Genomic DNA, 22,168 nt, shown 5'->3' with positions numbered 1-22,168 from the left:
GATGACCAAAATTTTCTAATTTGGATTCATCACTCCCTAAGTTGCAGTTGATCTTAAGTCCAGTTCTTGGGTTTACTTCAGCCGCTTCCAGTAAAACCATTTCAACTTCAGTGTGGATCAAATGAAGGGCCAGACGCATCTTTCAGGTCTTTACTGTTTATCTGTTGTTCCTTCTTTTTTTAAAAGACTTCTTGTCCAGTTTTCTCACATGTTGAAGGACAGACTGCACACCATATGTCAGGTTTTCAGGGAATCACCTTGTTGGTACAAAACTATTAATTTTTCTAATTTTTTAATTTTTCATTAGATTCCACTAAAGAAATGGGAATAAAGTAAGTTCTTACCGCAAGCTGCCGGTAATAATCCCATTCAAAATTGGTTCTTTATCAAGTTATATCTTATGTGTAGAAGCTCTGGTTCATCATGCAAGTTTTTTTTTTTATGGCTGAGTGATTCATAGATCAGTAATAAGTGGCTTAATAAATGGCCAAGGGTGAATTTACGTACACATTATACATACACTAACAAATACAATCCTCTGAAAATGGTTGGGTACAAGTATTGGACTGAAACAAAGTGGAAGAGCAGCCAAAGAAAACATTTGCCTGGAGGACTATTGCTCAAGAGCACTTAAAAAAGTAAGAAGAAAAGAGTTTAACTCATTGGAGGCAAAACAAAGAAATCAGAGGTGTCTCAATACTTTTGCACAACATTTCTCTTGACCTATGGAGAGAAAAAAAGAGAGAACACATTCAAAGGGTGATGGACATTTGGATTTATTAAAAACTATAAAAAAAACCTTCTGTAGAACTCAAAATAGTCAAGAATTCTTTCATATATCTGCCAAAGCATTATCAAAGTACATCAGTCATGTGACATCAAAGAGAAAACATGTTTCCGTTTCATAAAGCTGACAGACGCTGTCTGAGGCACTTTAATAAAATGAAGGGGCATGAAGGGGAAAAAATTAACCACTGTGAAAATGGGCAAATAGTAATGCATTTACATATAAGATAGTAATATACAAAATTATATTTTCCAAAAAATGCATTTTAAGATCGGCCACATTTCCTATGATACTCATTTTAATTCAATGGGCAAGAGAATTCATAGAATGAAGCACGTGTATCATCTAAAAATTATTTTTATTTTAAAAAGGGATTAGACAGCCATGTCAACTTCTCTCTATATTAAATACATTTTTAAACATAGCTGTATGTCTATCCCACTTTAATATCTGAGCAGTAAATATGAGGCTAACTTTGCTAAAGATTGGAAACAGGAAAATTGCTAGTCCAGGTGTACCCTTCTGACTTGAACACTGGTGGTAAAGCATGTTGGGGGTTTTATGGGAAGCTCCAGACCTTTTTCCTAGTTTGTATTTCCTGTTGAGCCATGATAGTGGTGTTTTTATTCTCATCTCACTGTCAGCAAGATGTCCATACTATCTCCTCCTACAGCGGTGTGTTCCAGAGGCCACCAGTGCAAGGTTGAGGCTTTTTATAGGCTGCTTCAAGGTTTTTTCCAGTGACAAACACTCCCTATCAGTTTTTTCTACAGTCACTATCTAAAGAATAATAATAAGAAAAAAAACAGCATCAATGGATGCTTTAACAGATTATTATGGTGTGTATATACAAGGCATTTAATTTCATAATACAAGTACCCCCTTAGGAGTCAGGAGAATAGCGCAGTACTGAGTCCCCCTGCCCTAATGTAAACCCTGCTCTTGATGCTTCCTTTTCTTTTTCTTTTTGGATTTCTTTTCCACCAGCTCTCCCTTCTTGTCTTCTGTTGCTACACTGTCCACCTCATCTCTGCGCTTCTTCTTCTTTTTCTGCACTGTATTCAAATCTAGCGTTTCATCCTCTGCAGGCTCGTGTCCATTTAGTAGCTCACTTTGCTCACTGTGTTTTTTAAGCTTTTTCTTCTTGGTTTGTAATTCTTCACACTCAGTGCTACAGGTGGAGCTACAGTTTTCATTTACTACTTCTTCACTTTCTGCCATTTTTCTCTTTTTCTTTTTTTTCTTTGAACGTTCTTTCTCTTGATCCTCTTTGTCCTCTACTGCAGCGGGTGTGCTACACTGCTCTTCTGCAGCCTTTTTCTTCTTCTTCTTTTTCTTCTTTTTGGGCTCTTCTGTATCATCATTGCTGTTGTGGTTGAGACCGACTTCCTCAGATGCATTTGATGTCTCAGGAGTATCTGCATTCCCACGAGCCTTTTTCAGCTGAGCCATACGCTGTGCAAAGTACTCCTGCATAGTGAGAGTACTCGTGACAGTCTTAGTGATGGTTTCTGGGTCCTGGTCAGAAGGATCAGGATTCACGCCGTCCTCTGCCTCACCCTGCGAGTCACTGCTGTTGCTCTCCTAAACCACAAAGACACGAGTAAGAAGGCAGAGTCAGGCTTTGATGCATCACTTTAAGAATCTACACAGATAAAGACAACAACCAATGGTAGAGCGAGGGGGGGCTTAAGTGGTCGTCAATCAACATGTAAAAATTACCAAGGCAGACTTCAGTGAGTGAAAAGAAAGCACACAACAGGATGCTGATTTAACAATAGGTGTTAAAGCATTAAAATAAGCACTGAACCACATTTATCACCCAGTCATTAATAATCTTCATAAATCCATCAATCCAGCTGTGGGTGTTTGTCACAGTTAGCTTCTTAAACAGTCACCTATCAGTGATGGCTCCTCACAAGTAAATCACAATAAAAAATTTCAGGTACTTCCATTATTTTCTAGTATGTTTCTAAATTCAACAGTCCAAAAATCATCTTCTATTTTGAAATTGTTGCAGAATTTCCCTCCTAACATTGATCCTTTGCTCATACCGAGGCTGCAAGCTCGTGGCTGGCTCTGCGTAGCTTTAGCCACTTTCCCTTTGTTCGCTTCTTTAAAATGTCACTGATTGGCCGGCTGAGGGTGATTTAAGTGTCTGTTAAGGTTTATTGTTATAAATGTTTTCCTGGTGGTCTGCAATGGTTTACTTTGACGAATTTTGTCTCTTCACTCACAATGTAACACTTCCACGCTAACAAAATGTTTGTGTGTTGTACAAGTGTGTACAAAGCTCTTTGACAGCATCATGAATGTTGCACACTTATTAATGCACAGAATAATTAATGCTTTGCTTTATTATTATTAACCTTTGTTTTACCAGTAAAGAGTTTAAAAATTCTAGACCTTATACCCAATTAGGCCAACAATGCCAATATATGATAAATATTTTTTTAAATCGCTGTATAGTGGTGTTGGAAAAACTGTTGATAAGAAGACTAAGTGAATGTAGTTTTTTGCATTTAGTAAATGTCACAGTGATATTTCATTGCCCAGCAATTCAAAAAGATTCAAACAACTTCAGCTAACTCATTGGCGATGTCGTGCACCTGTATGTGCCTGCCACTAAGATGCATCATTAGTTTAAATCTGAATGTAAGTGAGAGGTGCTCGCATCAGTCATCATCCCCACGTTAATCGTAAAGGTTAAAAAGTAGGACAGTTAAGACTCATTCTGCCGACCTTTAGGCTCCACATTAAAAGGGGACAACTTTACAACTGTGAGGAACAACTACACTCCAGATTTTAACTCCACAGCATGAACAATTTGTCACCTCACCCCTGTGAGCCATTTGTCTTCATTTTCCTAATGGCCTACTCAATGCATAATGATTTGTTCAGAAGAATACAGAAGCTCCTCTTGAGGATCACACCAAACAATATAGCCTTTCCATATTACCTCAGAGATGGTGAATTATTAGATGGCATTTTTCAAACCCTACAGATTAGAGATAAATTGAAAACACTGTTGTGTCGAGTCACCTCGTGGTTTTGGCCTTTAAGCATTTACATTATGATTACACTACTCTGACCCTCGGCAGTGATTCAGACAGATACGCTAACTAATGTTCGTGTAAAACAATGCATGTATGTTCTGGGACTTAAAAAGGCCTTTAATGTAGAGTGAAATTACTAGATGTGGCTTTGGTCTTGTGTGGGGATGATGTGCTGTATGTTACTGCATGTAAAAGTGTTTTTTTCCTTTCTTTAAACCAGTCACCAAGGACTTCACCAGGGACTAAAGTGAGCCCCTAAAAGCAATTAGTCTTAGCCAACTAAAAGGCTTTACATAGTCAATATAGTTTCATCAAGGGAAACGCTATTGTCTTTGTGGTCTGATACACAGATTCATGTGGTAAAAAAATGTCTGAAGAGCAAGAAAGGCTGCAACTTATGAACAAGATTTTAATCGGACCGGTCAGAACGGGAATGTTTTGCTGTGAGGATATCCGAGTGTTACATAACACAATCGCATCTACAAAACAACGAAATCAGACGATATGAAAAAACGTGACTGAGGCTAAATGACAACGCAGGTGTTCAAATGGACAAAGTTTTCCACCACCTCAGACCCTGACTACAAAGAACTTCTAACAAGGGGAATGAGGCCCTTCAGGTGAGGTGCCATTATACAAAACTTTTCAACTTCCCTGAGAAAATCTATACTCCCCGTTACTGCACAATGGCATCCTCTTTGCTTGGGAGAGTGGAGATGGAGCTTTGAGCTGACATCGCCAAACAACATGTAACTGGGATTTGGGAAGATGGCTGGGGGCCACTTTAGAACTGCCTGTGAAATTACTCTCAGGAGGGAGAGAGAGGGTGAAAGAGCTGGGAAGAATGAGGGGAGAGTGACTGAGCGAAGAACATCTTCATCATCAGGGAAAGGTGGCTTGAGCTTGGTATGTGGTTCATCCTCACTGCCTGGGGATCTCTATTAGACGCTCATCTGACAGGAGCAGAAGTGCTGTGCTGAGCACAGGCTGGACACACATACAGTATGGGGATAAACCTACAGATCCAGTCAGCATTACTAGCAGCCCTGGAGATTTTTCTTGGCGTGGTGTGTTGAGGGCAACATGTTACTAAGAAACTACTCGGCAGTAATGTTTGGGATCTTGTTTCCCCATATCCAGGTGTGTCTTCTATTCTTTAGTAATTTCTTCTGCTTTACGGCATATGGTACAGACCCAAAACTACAAAAAAGCAGCTTCTTCTTTTTAAAATAAAATAAATAAATAAAAAAAATTAGGATTTCACAGTACACCGTAAACCTTGATGTTGCAATAAGATTAATGGTATGCTAGCAGCAAGAATGGTGGCTGCTTCGTGACTTATTATGGTAGGGCTTCCCATATTTATTGGCAGAAGTTGACAAAATTCCAGTGATGATGATGAAACTTGAAAGGAAATCTTTGCGAAAAAGAACAAAAAAAGCACAATATAGACAATTTTTATAAAAAAAAACTTAATCTTTTAAAGGCATCTTTTCCTTCATTTACACAGATATAAAAGCTGTATTATAAGGTACCAAGTATCACATAATCACTGTATTGTGGGAGTTTTTGTCACATGAAATGTATTGTCATAGCATTGTGAGCTACTCCATGATTCTACTTTTTATATCCTTTTATCTGTCTCTACATTTTAAAATGCTGTCATTAAAAAAAAAAACTAAAATGTTTATTTTTTAAATGAGAATACACTGAATACTTATGGCCAATTATTCCACTGGTTCAGAAGGGAGGAAAATAGGATGCATCATGTAACTAAACAATTTGATTTATTTAATTTTACTGGCCACAACATATAAATAGCATATAACTTTTTCACTAAGGCTACGAGTTATAAATGTGTATGCATAAAATGATTTATTAAAATCATCCAAAAGAGAATGTCATTTCTTTTTGATCTTTTTCCTTTTGACAGTGGTTAGTTTAGATTCACCAATAAACACGAAATAATGTTTTTTACTTAGCATATACATACTAAGCTATCCTTTGCATAAGGATGTACTAAATGTACAAATTTATAATTGCTGGGACTAGAAGAATGACTTAAATAAATAAGCCTGTGCTGTAGAACAGCGGTCCCCAACCCCCGGGCCTCGGACCGGTACCGGGCCGCGAGAGTTGAGGCTCGGGTGTGAAATTTCAGGGTTTTTATTGGTTTTCAGCGTTATTTTGTTATCGTTTACTCGGTTTTCCTTGGTCTTTTCACGTGTTATGAATAAATCCTCTTTTTTTCGGTACCGGTTCTAGTTTTATTTTGTTGTATTTATCCGCGACACCTTAAAGGCTGGTCCATGAAAATATTGTCGGGCATAAACCGGTCCGTGGCGCAAAAAAGGTTGGAGACCGCTGCTGTAGAACACACCTATATCAAGCCATGTCTACTCCTTCTCCTCCTCTTCTCCCAGACGCAGAACCCCAGGAAAAGGATGCACTCAATGCACTGTGTGCAGTTCTGAGATAAGGCTCCTTCAGCAGAGGAGCGGCCTGGCTGGCTATCGGGCCCTTCCTGCTCCGCTCTCTCCCCTGGCGGGGGCTGGGCAGGGAACACAGGGAGGGTCCACAGAGGGTCCCAGAGAAAAGGAGAGGGTGGGAAGACATTCAACAGGCCGTCTCCTTTAAGACACTCCAGTTCTATCTCTTCTTCGTAATGTAGTCACTGGAAAGCCGATGGTAAGACATGTGGCAGAGGTGCCAGGATACCGAGGCCAACACATTCAGTGGGAGAGTCAATCAAGCCAGCAGAGAGATGATGGAAAGGGTTCACCAGAGTGCATGCAAAACTTTTCTCCCCAGCAAAATGCAGCAAAATGCAGCAAAAAGGAAACATAACTACGTTCAGTTCATTTATTACTAATTTGCTCTAACGGCTTTGCAGAGCAAGCTGGGCTACTTTATGTCTGCCTACTTCTAAAGAGAAACCAAAAGTTCCAGGACAACAACAAGTAACATCCTAAATTAAGGATTTTTGCCAAGTGCAAGATATGTTTGGTAGTAAGTGATCAATTGGTTGTAATAGTCACCTTGTTGAATGTAGGGAAAATGTTCAGGTGTAAAAATCTGATCAAACTTTAAAATGAGCCAGATTTTACAGGCAGTCAAAGGATCTCAGTAACTATAGGACTTGAGGGTGCTAGCAGTCAGGAGTAGAGTAAAGGTCATTACACAGAGAGTGTTGCAAAAAAAATCAACATGAAATTCAGAATTTTCTGGATCTAAACTTGTCATGTAATGTGTACACACGAATGCAGTGCATTTTTGTGGAAAAAAAGAGAAATACTGCAAATCCATCCACTCAAATTCAAATACAGATCTAGTAAATGTATGTAATAACAGAACCACAGTTTCTTAAAAAAAAAAAAAAAAAAAAAAAGGTTAAAAAAAAGTTTAGAAAATGCACATACAAACATGGACGTTAAACCTGGGGGAAGTTACAAAGTTTACCTGTATTTGATTTCTAAAAGTCATTAAAAACCAGGTGAATATGAATAGTTTTGCAGACACAACACGCCTTCCAACTCATGTTAATTAGGATTTGACAATGCTCCAGTTGCTCATTTATTTTCCTAAAAAATAAATAAATAATAAAAAAAAACTGCCTGTTTGCATTACTTGCTTTTTTTTTCTTCAATAAATTTCTAGCCAATATTGGTCGGGTCTGTAATTGCACGAGTGTGCCCTCATTGTTCTGCCACAATAATAAATTTGGTGATACTCAAGGTCTATGGATCAGGCCCTGATTAGCCAGCTGTCTCTCCCTGATGAACACGCAAGTCCAGCAGCCCCATCCTTCATGAGCCTGATGTGGGCGGACACGGGAAAAGGGGAAAAAAATAGATTGATACTTTATTTCCTGGGAAATAGGTAAATGCTTCAGTTGGCCACTTTAAGTACTGATGCTGCCTTCAGTGTCATTCTTTCATGAATCCTTGTTCTGTATAAATGTGGCCTACACAAAGTAAATTTTAAAACAACAAAAAATAAATAAAATGATGAAGTGTACGCACATCAAATGCCACACATGGTATGAAGCTTCCACAAAGCAATACTTTGCTTAACGCATAGCCTCAGTGTGCAGTTGAGGCAAAACGCATTAAAATGGGTTTGAAAAATTACACTTTGTGCCTGGTGCGAGAACGTTTATCATAAGTAACAAATGAAGACAACATTATGCATGCAGCATGACTGCCCTGTGCTTGTTTAACATTGCAAACGCTTGCTGACAATGCCCCCATCACGAACATTGGGGTACTCCCCCCCCATCCCAACCCCAAGCCCGGGGAGAGAACAGCCCGTGATTATTTTTCCCAGCTGTGATTTATTAGATTAAAGAGTCAGTGATTAAACGGTAGTCTGCGGCTGTAAACAGCCGAGAGAGCTGGAAATCTTTGGGCGGTTAGCTTTACCAGGCGGTAATTACCCTGCTCTCATGTATTCTAGCTTGGGCTGTAACTAAGAGACAGACACCCTCTTTTCTTTTCCTTTTTTTTTTTTGTGTCCCACGCTAATCTGCAAGTGTCAGCGAGCTGGCATGAGAGCAATCCACACGACTGCCAGGGAGGTAAAGTGGCAAATGCGATGTGTGTGTGTGTCTTTTAGGGAGTGTGTGTGTGGGGGGGGGGGGATTTGGCGGGCCTTGATATTTTCGGCAGTCGTGTAAAAGGGCCTGTCAACAAAAATGCTCAAGAAAGGGAATGCTTTGCTCGAAGCAATTAGATGTTATCTGAGAATGTATTAGAGCTCTCCAGCTTCACAATGAGCCCTGCAGCCTGCGCGAATGCACCGCCCTGTTTAAAACTGCGGCAAACACACTGCGACAATGCACGTTTACACCGGCATCCCCTTTCAACATTTCAGTTCTGCATATTAATGGAAAAGTGAGCCAAAAAAAAAAAAAAAATCCTTGACTTTTGGGGTTGTATTTCTATTTACAATGTCATTTTTACAATACAATGGCCTATACATAGTCTCTTTAAATTACATGATATGAAAGATAACTTCTCAGTTTGCTTACATGCCGTAAGTACAGCTGGTACTCGGGCTTTTTCTATGACCAACCATCCACATTTCCTGGTCATTTTTAACTCACTTTACTCTCCACTGGCCTCAGTACCAAGCTGTAAAGCATAATAGATTTATTTAAATATAAAAATTAAAAAAAAAGGTCCTGAAAAGAAATCGTGCTTCTGCGCCATCAGCAAAGTTTCGTCCGACCCCCCTGGCACTTCGGCATCGCATCTTCCAAATGCTCAAGAGCCACCCGTGTCACCCCTGCCCCATATTCCTTAACACGGCAGTATCGGGGGAGCCCCTGCTGAAGCGCGATCCTTCATGTGGACAACGCGTGGGCAGGAAACACTTGCAACAGGTGCCGCCCGATGATGCTCGATCCTCGGCCCTTTGTGCCGGAGCACGAGTGGGAGTGGGAGAGGCCGCAGGGGTCGCACTGACCCAAGAACAGGGCGCACCATGCCTACTGTCTGACTGGAGGTTCAGACGTCAAAACAAGGATCGCACTAAATTATTCGCCACCATTTTTCTTCCCTGACACTTTTAGGGAGTACAGAAATAATGAATGGATTGATGTTGGAACAACTGTCATGTCTGTAGTGGTCATAACGGTTAATATAAAACCGTAATCTTTAGATGTTTCTTTTTTCTTATGACTACCAGCCAGGTTTTTAGTTTTTAAACTGGTAAATTAAAAACTCAAGCACCAAACTTTTCCATCATGCTTGGACATCTTAACTTTAGTATATAAAAGATTTAAAGTACTAAAAACAATAATAATGATAATTAATCTCATTCACTTTAATTTTAAACTAGTAGTGGTTTTAAAAATGCATCAAATCATAACTATTATTATTACTGTTACTACTACTACTACTACTACTACTGCCACCACCCACTCCCTTAAAAAGAGAAAGGAAGAAGGAAACGTAGGTGGAAAAATAAAACTATGGCTTGTTTCCACCTTTCAACTGAGCTGGCGGCTTTAAAAAATGACTAACTTTTGTTGATGTATGAATCGGCGGGGAGTCTATTTATCAGCAGGCCCTCTGCGGTCGCCCGCTTGGGTCCCTCAAGTCACAAGCCGCGTCGCTCCCCTTTGACTGATTAATTAGCCAATCAGAGGACATTTTTCACTGGGCGGCAGAATGGTTTATTTCAGCTAATGCCGGGGTTTCGAGTTGAGGCCCGTTGGAGCCTCGTTGGCTCTTTCGGCCTGCCTGAGTGGCTGGGCAGAGGGGCAAGGGAGATAAATCAAGCTGGGCTGGCCCTCCATGTGGCTCCCCTAACTAAACCCCCAGAGGAGGGCACGGAGAGCAGGGGTGGTGGAGAAGGAGGGGGGAGGAAGGAGAGCGGGACGCAAGACGGCCAGGGGCACTGCTTGCCTGCCGATAAGAACAGGGAGCAGGGCGCTGCCAAAGTGCCTTCATTTAAAAGTGGCCGGGGCTTTTTTGATATCTCGGCAGAGAGCGCCTGTCATTTGTCATGCGGTGAGTAATTGTACCGAGGGGCACAAGGAGGAGGCAGGAGATGGAGGCGGGTTGCTAGCGTGGGATGGGTGATGGATAACAGAGAGGTAAGTAGATAGACAGGTGCTACGCCGCAACCCTCACAGTAAAGCAGAGTAAATAACGTTATTTTTTTTAAGCACATATTTTCATGTGGCTACATAAAAACTGTGGTTATGGATGACATGGGAGATTCTCTAAGAACACAATCTTAAGAAATACTCTTGCACGAGTAAAATTAAGTTACGTTTATGTTTGTACATGCATTAAAAAGAAAAAAAAATCCAAACAGTGCGTCTAATCCCTGCTCTATCATACACTGTAAGAAAGGAGGGAGTAATGTGCATTTCACTACGACATCCCATCTGTCAGCATACTTAATAACAGATAATCACTTGTCAGTTAATTAAAGTTGACACAAAAATGCTTGTTTAATCACGGTCTGATCAAACATCTGCTGAACTATGCCAGGAAACAGGGTCAGTATGAGTTTCCCTTAAGCTTTCATGTGCATTTCTCATTTTTTAAATATCAAAAATAACAGAAAAAAAAAATTGCAAAAGAAAAAAAACATGCAGATTTTTCATTATGTACAGCTTAAAAAAATAAATACATTCTTAAACTGGAAGAGACATTTTTACCTTAAACAGAGCTCTACCCTCTGAACAAGATATTTACATTTAATATTAACACTAAAGGAACAGAGCTGCTGCTCCCTGTAAATAACCAATTAAAATATTCTCATATACTGTTTCCAATACATTCTCATCTTTGATGAATAGAGGCATCTGGGACAGCTGAATGTGTACACACTGCGTGTGTGTGTGTGTGTGTGTGTCTGTCTGCGTGTTTGTGCGTGTGCGCATGCGCTTGTCTGCATTTCAGGGAGGGTTGTGAGCTGCGATAAGAGGTGAGCAGGAAGCACATCACTGCAAAGGAAGGAAAACACCAGCAGTGGGGGACTGGTGGAAAGGAGGCCGGAGAGACAGCAGTGGGTGGTGGGTGTGATTGTGCTGGAAGATTCATGAGGGGGAAGGAGGGCAGGTCTGGAGAAGCCGATCCAGATTTGGTCAAAGTCTCTTGGCCTCACCTTGTCACGATGCAGATATGTGATATAATGCGACCGGTGGCAGTGGCTTCTGCAAGCCACTACAAATCAACTACACCATTAAGCCAAAGCTCGTCACTACTAAGGGTTACAACTCCATGGGGCATTGAGATTACTGCAAGCATATATTATACTTTTGCAGCAACAGCAGTTAAATGTAAGCACAGATCAGTGTGAGCTGAGGGTCACTGGCAGTGTCGCCTTCACTCTCGCAGGAGATTCGGCAAAATGCCTAGAGCTCGATTGGTCCATCACCCTCTTTACCTCTTTTCCAGCAACCTCAGATGTTGCTGGGTTTCAACACAAGGCCTCATGGGAAAGCATGGTAATTGTGTTGAGTGTTTTCGATATGGTCAATGGTGTCCCTCCTGGCTGTAAAATAACAACCCATAACCAAACGTTTAGAGAGGAAAAAAAATATGGTGTGTATTGCTTGCATTTCCAGTGTTAATCAGCTGGGGAGCAGCTGCCATTGTGATGTTATGGCTCAGCACCTGCTGGGGGAATAGAGCAGGGTGGTTTTTTGTACAATTTATGGATATTTAAGATGCCAATTTCTTCAAGCCAAATGCTCGAGATAAACACAAGAAGCCAGCAAGAGGCTTTTTCTGGGCCTTGGAGTCCAAAAGCTAGATATGTTATTGTTCTTCTGGCCTCTACTGGGCCAGTAAAAGTTCTAAGAACAACAAAAAAAAAAAGTTTTTATTGCACACTTTTAAATGTGTTGTTTTTTTTCATAATAAAATAATAAAAAGTACAAGTTATGTGGGTGCTTAATAATTTCCAGTTCTTCTGTGCATGTAAATCTGTTCTATTAATCAGCTTAGATCATTTTTAATAGCATCTTTTATGTACATGTATTTTTAACTACATAATTCACTCATCTGTCTTTCATTTAAATAAATGACATTTTTGATGTGAGTTTCAATAAGTACGGCTTCATATACCTCCAGAGATAAACACTTGAGCTGCTTTTCTGATTAAAACAGCTTGACAACTTATTTAAAAATCAACAGAAAGATGATGCAGGCAAATTTCATAAATAACATTTTGTTTTCGATATGTAAGCTCAAGGTTCTTACTGGATTCGAAATACAACTCTGACCCACAGGAGCCTGTAAGCCATGTTCCAAAAGCATGAGACCTACCATAACGCCAAATGGCAAAGTGACGTTTGAAGTGATGGACCCACCAATGCCAAGAGCAAAAAAGAAACTTTTTTTGCAAGCGTCATCATTTCAGATTTCTGCACACCTCACTACAATTTTGATGTTCCTTTAATAATGCCCGCTGGCACTCTTAACTAGCTGATGTGACGCTTCGAGACAGAAGTACAGCGAAGCAGGAGTGCGAGGGAGAGGAGTAGGGGGTAAGAGTGCAAATCCCTTAACTGGATTTAGGCGCTCTTGCTGCCATCAGTGGCCTGTTAGAGGTGTTAAAGCTGCATGCTGTGACACGGCTAATCTAGGGCCACGGGCTGCTCAAGGAGCCGTACCCCGCAGAAGTAGAAGGACCAGATGATACCAGAGTTACCGATGGAAGAAAGCATCAGCAACCAATAATCATTTGGAATTACCAAGGAGACACAGATAAGTGCAAGCCAGCTGGGCCAGTGGTGCGGCATCTCCTGCTGGACTGCACGCTTGACTTTGACGGGGTTAAGGAAAATCAGAGTCCTGTGCCCTTGCACTAATATTTTAGGAATGCATCCACTGGATTAGAATTACTATCTACAAATCTTTTGTGCGAAGCCACAGGACAGGTTGTTTTTAACTTGTTAAACTAAGTGGATTTGATTAATAAAAATGAAAAACTAATGTTTTTATAAATTATGATATTGAAGTCTCAAAACAACTTTTTTTCTAATTCTGAATGATGTAAATAGGTTTAATCTCTTACCTGATCTTGGACTTTTGCTGATTTAGCCCTCTTCCCAAAGATACAGTTAAGATCTGTTTCACTACGACTGGATAAATCCTTTCCTGAAAGAGTAATAAGCAGAAAATAATATGTACAAATCATTAACACAAGGCTCGAAAACTTTTGTGCTGTATCACTATGACTTGGAATAAAAAGACCACCTTATGAATTAAAAGGTGATAAAAATTGATTCACAGTCCCATTTTCAACAACATGCATGCTTTTTTTCTTAAAGAACATTGTTTATTGTTTCTGTTTTTTCCAGGCAAACCTTTAAATATTGCAGCTGAGTACCTTTGTGTGTGTTTGTGTGTTGGGGGCGAGCAGAAGGTGGTCACTGAGTAAATAAAAGAAACAGGGTAGGGGTGGTGGGGGGCTGTATTCTTTTTGCAGGGATAAAACGGTAAAGAAAAATAAACTGGACGAAAAGGTCTGCCACGCCACGCCTCCGGATTCCCCTTTTCAAGCGGGTCCTCAAAGACTCCTGAAGCACACAGTGGCTTGTCTCAAGCCTGGGTCCTGTTCATGCAGCTGCATCCTCTTCCTTCAGCGGGGCTCTGATAACATTCGGTTATTTATTGCTTTTAAACCTCTATCTCCCCTGCTCTTGGCTTTGAAAGTCCCTGCACATACAAGGTCTAAGCAGCAAAACCAAGAAAGTCCGATGAAAAGTAAAATAAATGGAAAGGACGGTGGGGGTGGGGGGTGTTTGCTGTGGTGGTTGTCATCTAGTGAACTCCGGTCAGACATAAAAATTATATCCAATTTGACCTTTCTACTGTTTGGATGAGGAAGTGCCTGTCAAAATTGTCAGGCTTTCAGGTGAAAGTGCAAATAACAACGTTCTGATTAAAAAAAAAAAAAAATTCCTAGTTTTTCCCACTATGCGTTTAAAGTTGGATGAATACACTTAAATGGGATGAAGAGTGGGTACTGCCTACATGCAGTGGAAAAGGTTTGTGGTTTCCAAGGTCACAGATGAAACGACAATTAACAGTAGAGACTTACAGAAGCTCCAGTGTACAGAAAACACTGTCAGTGATATTAGAACAGGTCCTCAGCATATATACATGTAATTCACACGGTCTGTTAGGCTCCATCAATTCACTTTGGCCATGATGCAAAAACATGTTTAATTAAAAGCCCAAAAGCTGGAACGAAGCCAACACAGAGAGTAGCCGATGGAGAGCTGTAGTTAAACTCCGCATCAACCACCCTTGCTGCCCTGACAGGTGATAGATGGAGGTAGCAATTAAAACTGGGTTACTGGTTTATGCTGTGGGCCCTGGACCTAAGCAGTGGAGATTTTGGTGCCTTTCCCCACAAACAAAGGCCATCAATCCTCAGCGCTGGCAGAGAGAGAGCCAGCATGAACAGGATATCAATAAAAAAGAAAAAAAAAAGGAAAAAGAAAGGGAGAGTTGGGAGGAGACCTGCACTAAAAGGGAGAGGTACTGATGATGCTGTGGCCACAATGTTTTTACAGCAGTACTGCAGGAATGCACTGATCTCAGTGACTGGTTATAGACCAAGCCAAGCCAATTCTCAAGAATGGGGCAATTCGGCAGAAGTGAGAGTGGAATACCTGGGAAGAATTTTAAGTTAAACTTGCTTTTGAATCAAAATGGGAGTACAAAAAAAAGTTAAGCAGTACAAACTGAGAGCCAAAAAGAAAACATGGATGATTAAAATAATGATCATAATGGAAAAATGTTTAATTATGGCTAACAAGCATTAGATAAGAGTACGGATAAACTATTAGATCTGTTTGTTGGAAAGTGCAGATAAGCTGTTATAATAGTTATAAGTAACTGAATCTTTATCTAAGAGTTTTTTCAAAGGGATAATCAATTAGTGACTAAATGGAATCAATAGCTGTTAATGGAGTGCACCAGTGTTTTGAAATGGTGGGCCAATAGTTGCAGATAAATGGTTTAAACCAAGGATGTCAAACTTATTTCACCCTGAGGGCCAGACAATAACAGAAAAGATCCATTCTTTTGGCTATTTAGTTGTTTATCTGTTACTTAATTACTTTGGTATAATTTGAATGCCCATGAGGTAGGTCTTTGTAGGTAAGACAAACTTGTGAAAATACAGATAAAAGTCCAAAATTTATGCCCTCCTTCATATTTTCCAAAGCTGTCCAACGGTCTGGAATCTAGGCTTTGCCAGGCCAATTCTGGCTCCTGGGCTTTATGTTTGACACCCCAGACTTAAACAATTCTCAAGCATAACTGCTCTAAACCAAGCTAAAAGTAGTCCAATCTTAGAATAAAATTAATTCAACTGAAGCTGTGCGGTGGTGAAGTGTTTTAGATGCAAAAAACTACTGGACTAAATAAACAATGTACTTTAAAATGGCTCAAATGAGGTTGGAATATTCAACCAGAGAAACTATCACAAAAAGGCTGACAGTCCATGACAGAGCTATTACCTGATCTTTTCAACCTCTCATGTAACAAGCTTAACAACTCTAAATCCAAGCCTCAACTTGGCAACAGCTTCACAGAGAGGAGAGCGGTCGGTGGAAACTTGCAAACAGCCGTGACAGGTTATATGTTGCCAGGTAACTCTTTGGTTTTAATCTGCGCCATAAACTGAAAACAAAATGATCTGTCAAGAGGAAGTGCCCAATACATAAAATACCGTCACCTGCCACTTAGAGAGAATAAATATGTTCTCAATTTAAAAAGGTCAAAAATGACAGTTCTCTAGTTCAAAGTGCACTGAACATAAACGCCTATCAGACCACTGAGAACTGGGAGTCTCAAGTTTCCAATTAAATTATAAGTTGCGTACAGTCAAACATGAAATACCAGCCTCCTTGTTGTTGCGTGACAACGGTTGCCACCTCTTTGTATAGCGACATGTTAAAACAGTGTTATATTCCCAAAGACAGTTGAAGGTCTACAGTCAACAGAGCTGCACTCTCCTTCAAGAGTCCAGCTACAATAACTGCACCTGCAATCCCCCTAAACGGTTTCATTCTCAACATGCCAAATGCAATGAACTGCAAATTTTCCCTTTAGTTTCCTCTGAAATTTTATAAACATCTGGTGGGAATAAGAGTAGCACTTCAGCAGGTTCACTAGAAACATGTAGAAGACACATTTAACAAGAAACTGATGTGAAACAGTTCAGACTAATGAGACAAAATTCAACTTAAATGTTCAACAATAGAGACGGCCGGGGCATGCATCTATGCCAATGGAACTTGCACACAAGACACACTACGATAAACCAGAGATGAAAAGCAGAATGTGCTCAGATTCAGCCGAAGACATGAGAACCCTTTAAATGAAGCTGTGTTCGTCAGGAAGATTCTCTCTCCTCCTCCCCGCCCCCCCACAGTATTTTATAAAATAACTGTCCAGAAACAGATTGGAGTAAATTTTATCTTGTATACTCATGAGGCCTAATAACATATAAGAAACTTAGTTGGCCATATTTCACATTTCAAAGGCAGATGTGGTTAAAAAGGCAGTGCGCTGTATATAACAATGTAAAGCGATCAGGAAGCAGGCGGAAACAGAATGAGCCAAAGGTGCTTCTGGGTGAGTCACAAAGGTTTCAATCTAAACTAAACTTCACACAGGGCTGTACGAGTACTCAGCATCTAACTCTGATCTGTAGTGAACCAAAAAAAAACTGAACATCAGCATCATCATCATCATCCTGCCATGTCCACGCTTTATGCATTACGTATCTCTTGTATAGGTGAATCTCATTTGTCAGGAAACACTCACGCAAAAAAAAAAAAAAAAGGGTCCGTTTTTGGCTCCTGCTAAATTAAGACTACAAAAACAGGGCAAGAGGGTCTGGGGGAGAGACCAAGGCAGTGTTTTATCAGGATGGGTCATCTAATAGGTCACGGGAGGTTGTTGTTTTTGGGGGGCCAGTAAATGGAGATGCCAGATGCCCCAAACAGGAAGCAGGAAGCTGCTATTGAATGACGTAAAGTGTAGAAGGCTCTTCCAGGTGAGGCAAAAGTTGAGGTATTTTGTTTTTGCAGAGCATGCTGATTTGATGAGGTAGATTTTAAGCTAGTGACAAACAATTATTGATTATTTAGACATGTTTACAATCGATGAGTGCACTAACATAGAAAACAAAAATAGTATCTGTATCAGCTACATAATCCAAGTACAAAATAACACATAGTTTCATCATTTCACCAAAGAAGGTAGGTGTGCGATCGTGAAACTATGCTGCAAGCCCAAATACAGCGACTCAGCAGTAAAATATGGGCTAGCAGTTACCCATTTTGGTCCAGAACACAAACGTCCTCCTTACGCCTATCAGTGTTCTGGCCTTGACCAGCAAATCTTAACTTCCTGACGTGTAAAAGAGCAATGAAAGGAGAGGGGAGAGTTATAAATAACCTCCCCTAGTGCTCACACCAGGCCAACTGACCCAGGACAGGCTGACGGAGCTCTGATCAGCGCCTGTGGTCTGAGACGAGAGCACAAAGCTTAACGAGGGTCAAAGAGGTTGTCTGTCCGTCTGCCTGAGTAGATGGTATGCAGGTGTATATTGGCATCAAAATAAGAAAGCAGGGGGGATTATTTTTGCTTGCAGTTAGAATGAACTAATTATCCTCAATGCGTTTCTTTCTGCCGTGTTAGGAATATAATATCAGGCCTCCTGGCTGACTTTTTAAGAAATTTTTTAAATAGGATATAGTTTGACAGGTAATTGCTGTATTTAGCATCGTATATCTTAGCACATTTATTCCTGTTCATCTCACTCCATTGCCGCCTCATGATAAACCCACCTTTAGTGAATTTCATGTAGTGGACCCTCTTTTTGGATGTCTTGGATTTTTCTTCCAAACTGAAGCCTTTCTGCTCATCTGGTGGAGTTTCTACAGAAGAAGAAAATTGAAGATAAAAGTTGAAATATGACCCAGATTGAGTTAGGAAATTAGAACAATGTTATTTAGTATCCCTTTCATACTCCCGCATGTTATTTAGTATCATCATCCGGTAGTGTAAACATGTTTTTGTCACAGCACTGAGGATAATGGTTACTGTGAATATAGCCTTGCCTTTAAGTAACTAAATGTTGCACTGTAGCACCCTCTACTGTCCAACGGGCTGATTGATCAAAAAAGACTGTTTGTGTTTGTTTTTTTGCAGTTTTGTGTTGCTTGATAACAGATAAAAGTTTTCACTGGTTTTGGAAATGTTACTATTGAATATGAGTTTGTTTTGCATTTCTTTTAACACCAGCATGCACCAACACTACATGCTTTACAATATAACATTCAGTACTGTGCAGAAGTCTTGAACCATTCCTAATTTCTTTACATTTTGCTTCCAAGGAGCCACATCGTCAAGTGCTCTTGACCAATAGTTCTAAAGGATTTCTGGAGGATTTTAAAGAAATGGCAAGAAAACGGCTCAAGCGAGTTGAACAATAAAGGTGGTAAACTCTGTTGTTGAATTTTATACTGTATTTTCATGCATGTTTGAACATTTCAATAAATGAATGCATCCATTTCCCATTTTCCTAGTAAAATATATGACTTTTGCATAGTACTCTACATAGTTGATCAATGGCAGAATGAACTATAAAACTAACCAAATATAATTATGAACATGTAGGAAGTCACTATATCCTGGCCATCCAGGATATCATCGTATACTTGACATGCTGCTATGTTGTGCTATGACACAAGACAAGCAGCCTTCATTAGTTTTTATTAGTTTGTCTTATTAAGATATGATCGCCTTTATTAGTCGCACAGTTAAGAAATTTAGTTGTATAAAGTTGATAAAGGTTTATCGAGCTTTGTGTACATACCACTGCTGCTGTTTTGACCATGGCAGCTGTTCAGTTGAGCAAGCAGCTCATTAAAATCATCTTGGTGAGCAATCCACTTATCCTGTGAAAAATCATACACGGCAACACAATGTGACTAAAAAAATGACAGGTTAAAATGACAACTTAGATAATTAATGAGGATTCGTAAAAGTCGAAAAATCTCAAATTACACCATGCAAAACAAAATGATGTGGTTAAGGTCAACACAGATGTGACTTTTTAAAAGCCTTCATTTGATTCAAATGTGAAACTGGGCTTTAAACGTTTGCTTACCTCATAGCTAGCATTTGCTCCAAGCCCATAGCTGTCATTTTTAACTTTCACTTTGACATGGTCAGTTGAGCCTTGCTCACTCCTCCCCAGACCCTTAATTCAGATTTGAAAAAGAAAAAAGAAAAAAGAAAAAAGAAAAAAGAAAAAAAAAAGGGGGGGGGGGGGGAGACACGAGACATGCTCACCAGTTCTTCCAATGTACAGTCTCTGAGAAAAAAAACAATATTAACCGCTTTCATTACTTACCTTTCCCTTGGACCACCCCATTCGCTCAAGCATCTTCTGGCCAAATTTGGAGTCATCATTACTCCAAGCGCTGTTCCTGGGGTCGACAGACCACTTAAGCTTCCTACGAGCTGAACATACAACAGCAGCAACAGTGTTACATAACAGGAAACCAGAACACGTCAGTCACATCGTCTCCTACTTTAAATGGTCTATACGCCTGACTGACACTGGGTTTATGGGGCCAACGCACATATGATTAACACCGATAAAAACAAAGACGGGATGCATTATGCATGTGTGTTCATGACAGGAGCTAACCTGACAGTTATGAGAGATCACAATTGTTTTACACTCCAACCTTCAACCATGCTTCCAGTGAGCTTTCTGCCACAACTTACGATTAAAGAGTTAACAGAGTGCATGTTTTAATAAACTTCTGCATCCCCAGAGCAAAACCTAACAACAAATGAGTGAGTTACTGTCGTTAGGAAGCAGTCAAAAGAAAAAACACGTGTCCACAGACAGCTGTTAAAATGCTAATGCTAACTACCGGAATACACAATCCAGAAACTAATGAGCGTTTTCAGGAGGAAACTATGTGACATATGTTGTAGACCGGGTTTTGCGAAAATAACCACCTAAACGTAGCGTCATGCAACGTCAGAAAAAACAAATATATATTAAAAAAGTGAAACAAGTATACATACGCTCTGCGAGCATGGACATCCTGAGGTCCTTTAACAGCTTGACGAAGGCCCAAGAGGGTTCTCAAAATATGCCTGCGCAAAATACACGACTACGGCGGTATCGGAGGTGAATATCGCCTCCTGGAAGCAAATGTTGTGTGCCTCATTCATTATGAATAACACTATACTATATGCATTTTTATATATTTTATCCTGTCATATTATCTTTACTTTATTTGTTAACGTTACAGGTGAATATTTTTCGCAGACAGAGGGCGCTACAGCCAAACAGTCAGTCATTGGTCAGGACCATTGACTGTAGGACAGTTTGCTGCACGTGGCATCTCACGCGTGCTTAAACAGCCAATCAGAGTTATTCTGGGTTTCTGAATTTAACACTGCTATAATGCTAAATATACAAATACATGTACAGCCCACCTATAGACAATAATTGTTAGACACAAAACTAAAATGGGCTGGTGGTGTAAGTGACATCATAGCAGAAATTACTTAATTAATACAAACAGTTTATATTTCAGCACACATCACAAGACCACTTGGCCAATGTATGTGCAGTGATCCATTTCAGCTGATATCAGCTCCCGGATCTTTCAGTCAAGTTCCACCCAAACTATTCTGTGCCCAGGTCAAACAAAGCACTGCATAATGTCCTTCCCATACATGCAGCGGAGAAAGCAATATCACAGGTACATTTAAAGAGGTTTTTATATAAAGAGGATTTGTGAACCAGAAGAACTATAAAAATATCAAATGATTATGGAAATCTCAGTGCAGACCTGCTGTGGAAATATTGTTGTCTGTTTTTCCTTTCCTTTCCTTTCTGTTTTTTTTTTAAAGTTGCTTAACTCATGAAGAGAAGCAAACCTGAATCATTTCTCCTCTCTCACTTAATGCCGATATCACTTTTCACCTTTAGAAATCCTGTTGAAAGGTCTCTCACTAACAGAAGAAGCACTTGAACTCTGAAAAAGAAGCCTGCTAGCTGCCTTGGAATTCGGCGGCTTTACCCGCAGCAGAATAAACAGTAAATGCACACGTGGGCCAACTGAAGTTCACACAAAATACTGTAGTCATGCTTATGTAACTTAGCACAAGCCTAAATAAAGGCACAGCAATAGTATCAACAGATGCAGCGGTGGACTCTGTAATAGTGACTTTCACTTTGATCATTGGCATGCTAAAAAATTAAGCTTAGTAGATCATGGTAGATCAAAATCGGACATTTCAACACTCACAGCTGCATCAGTTTTGACGAAATCTCCAACAACACAGATTGAATTGCAGCCCCAACCCATGACCAGTGTTGGGGAGTAACGGAATACATGTACTGCCGTTACGTATTTAAAATACAAAATATGAGTAACTGTATTCCGTTACAGTTACCGTTTAAAAAGGTGGTATTTAGAATACAGTTACTTTGTTGAAATAAATGGATTACACGGCGGTACTTCCCTGTTTCATATTGTCACGGGTCAGGACCATTGACTGTAGAAAAGAAAACTGTTTTCTACAGTCAATGGTCAGGACTGTTTGGGTTTTGTTTGACAGCTATGTTCAGTTGTTCCAGGCGGCAGGGTTACGGTTGCCATGGTTACAGGGTGACGCTCTCTCTCTGCGTGTTTCCTGGGTGAGAGAGAGCGCCTTTTTGTTGTTGTTGTGCTAAGCTAATAGGCAGAATGCTACAGGTATAGCTCTAAAGAATGTAGCATCATAGGCAGTGTAGTCCG

General features: G+C 40.1%; 1 protein-coding gene across 1 annotated transcript; it reads right to left on the bottom strand.

Annotated features, from left to right (window-relative positions):
• Nucleotides 1–763: 763 nt before the first annotated feature.
• pinx1 (PIN2 (TERF1) interacting telomerase inhibitor 1) lies at nucleotides 764–20,635 on the bottom strand. The gene is made up of 7 exons (XM_006797163.3): nucleotides 20,442–20,635; nucleotides 19,753–19,862; nucleotides 19,507–19,599; nucleotides 19,213–19,294; nucleotides 18,182–18,271; nucleotides 13,384–13,466; nucleotides 764–2,371 (listed from the first exon to the last, which is right to left on the bottom strand). The coding sequence occupies exons 1-7, from the start codon at nucleotides 20,458–20,460 to the stop codon at nucleotides 1,712–1,714; spliced, it is 1,137 nt and encodes a 378-aa protein (XP_006797226.2). The 5' UTR covers nucleotides 20,461–20,635; the 3' UTR covers nucleotides 764–1,711.
• Nucleotides 20,636–22,168: the final 1,533 nt, after the last annotated feature.

This window comes from Neolamprologus brichardi, chromosome 15 (genome assembly GCF_056152115.1).
Source record: "Neolamprologus brichardi isolate AB-2024 chromosome 15, ASM5615211v1, whole genome shotgun sequence".
NCBI lineage: Eukaryota > Metazoa > Chordata > Actinopteri > Cichliformes > Cichlidae > Neolamprologus > Neolamprologus brichardi.
The sequence above is the reverse complement of the archived record's forward strand: the minus strand, read 5'-3'. Positions and strand labels throughout refer to the sequence as shown.

Bases quoted from the DNA above. Each gene is read 5' to 3' on its own strand.
- pinx1 (XM_006797163.3), bottom strand. The intron at 19,600-19,752 runs GTAAGTAATGAA...ATCTGAATTAAG, and splicing joins TGGGGTGGTCCAAGGGAAAG to GGTCTGGGGAGGAGTGAGCA. The intron at 18,272-19,212 runs GTATGTACACAA...CTTCTTCTGTAG, and splicing joins TGGTCAAAACAGCAGCAGTG to AAACTCCACCAGATGAGCAG.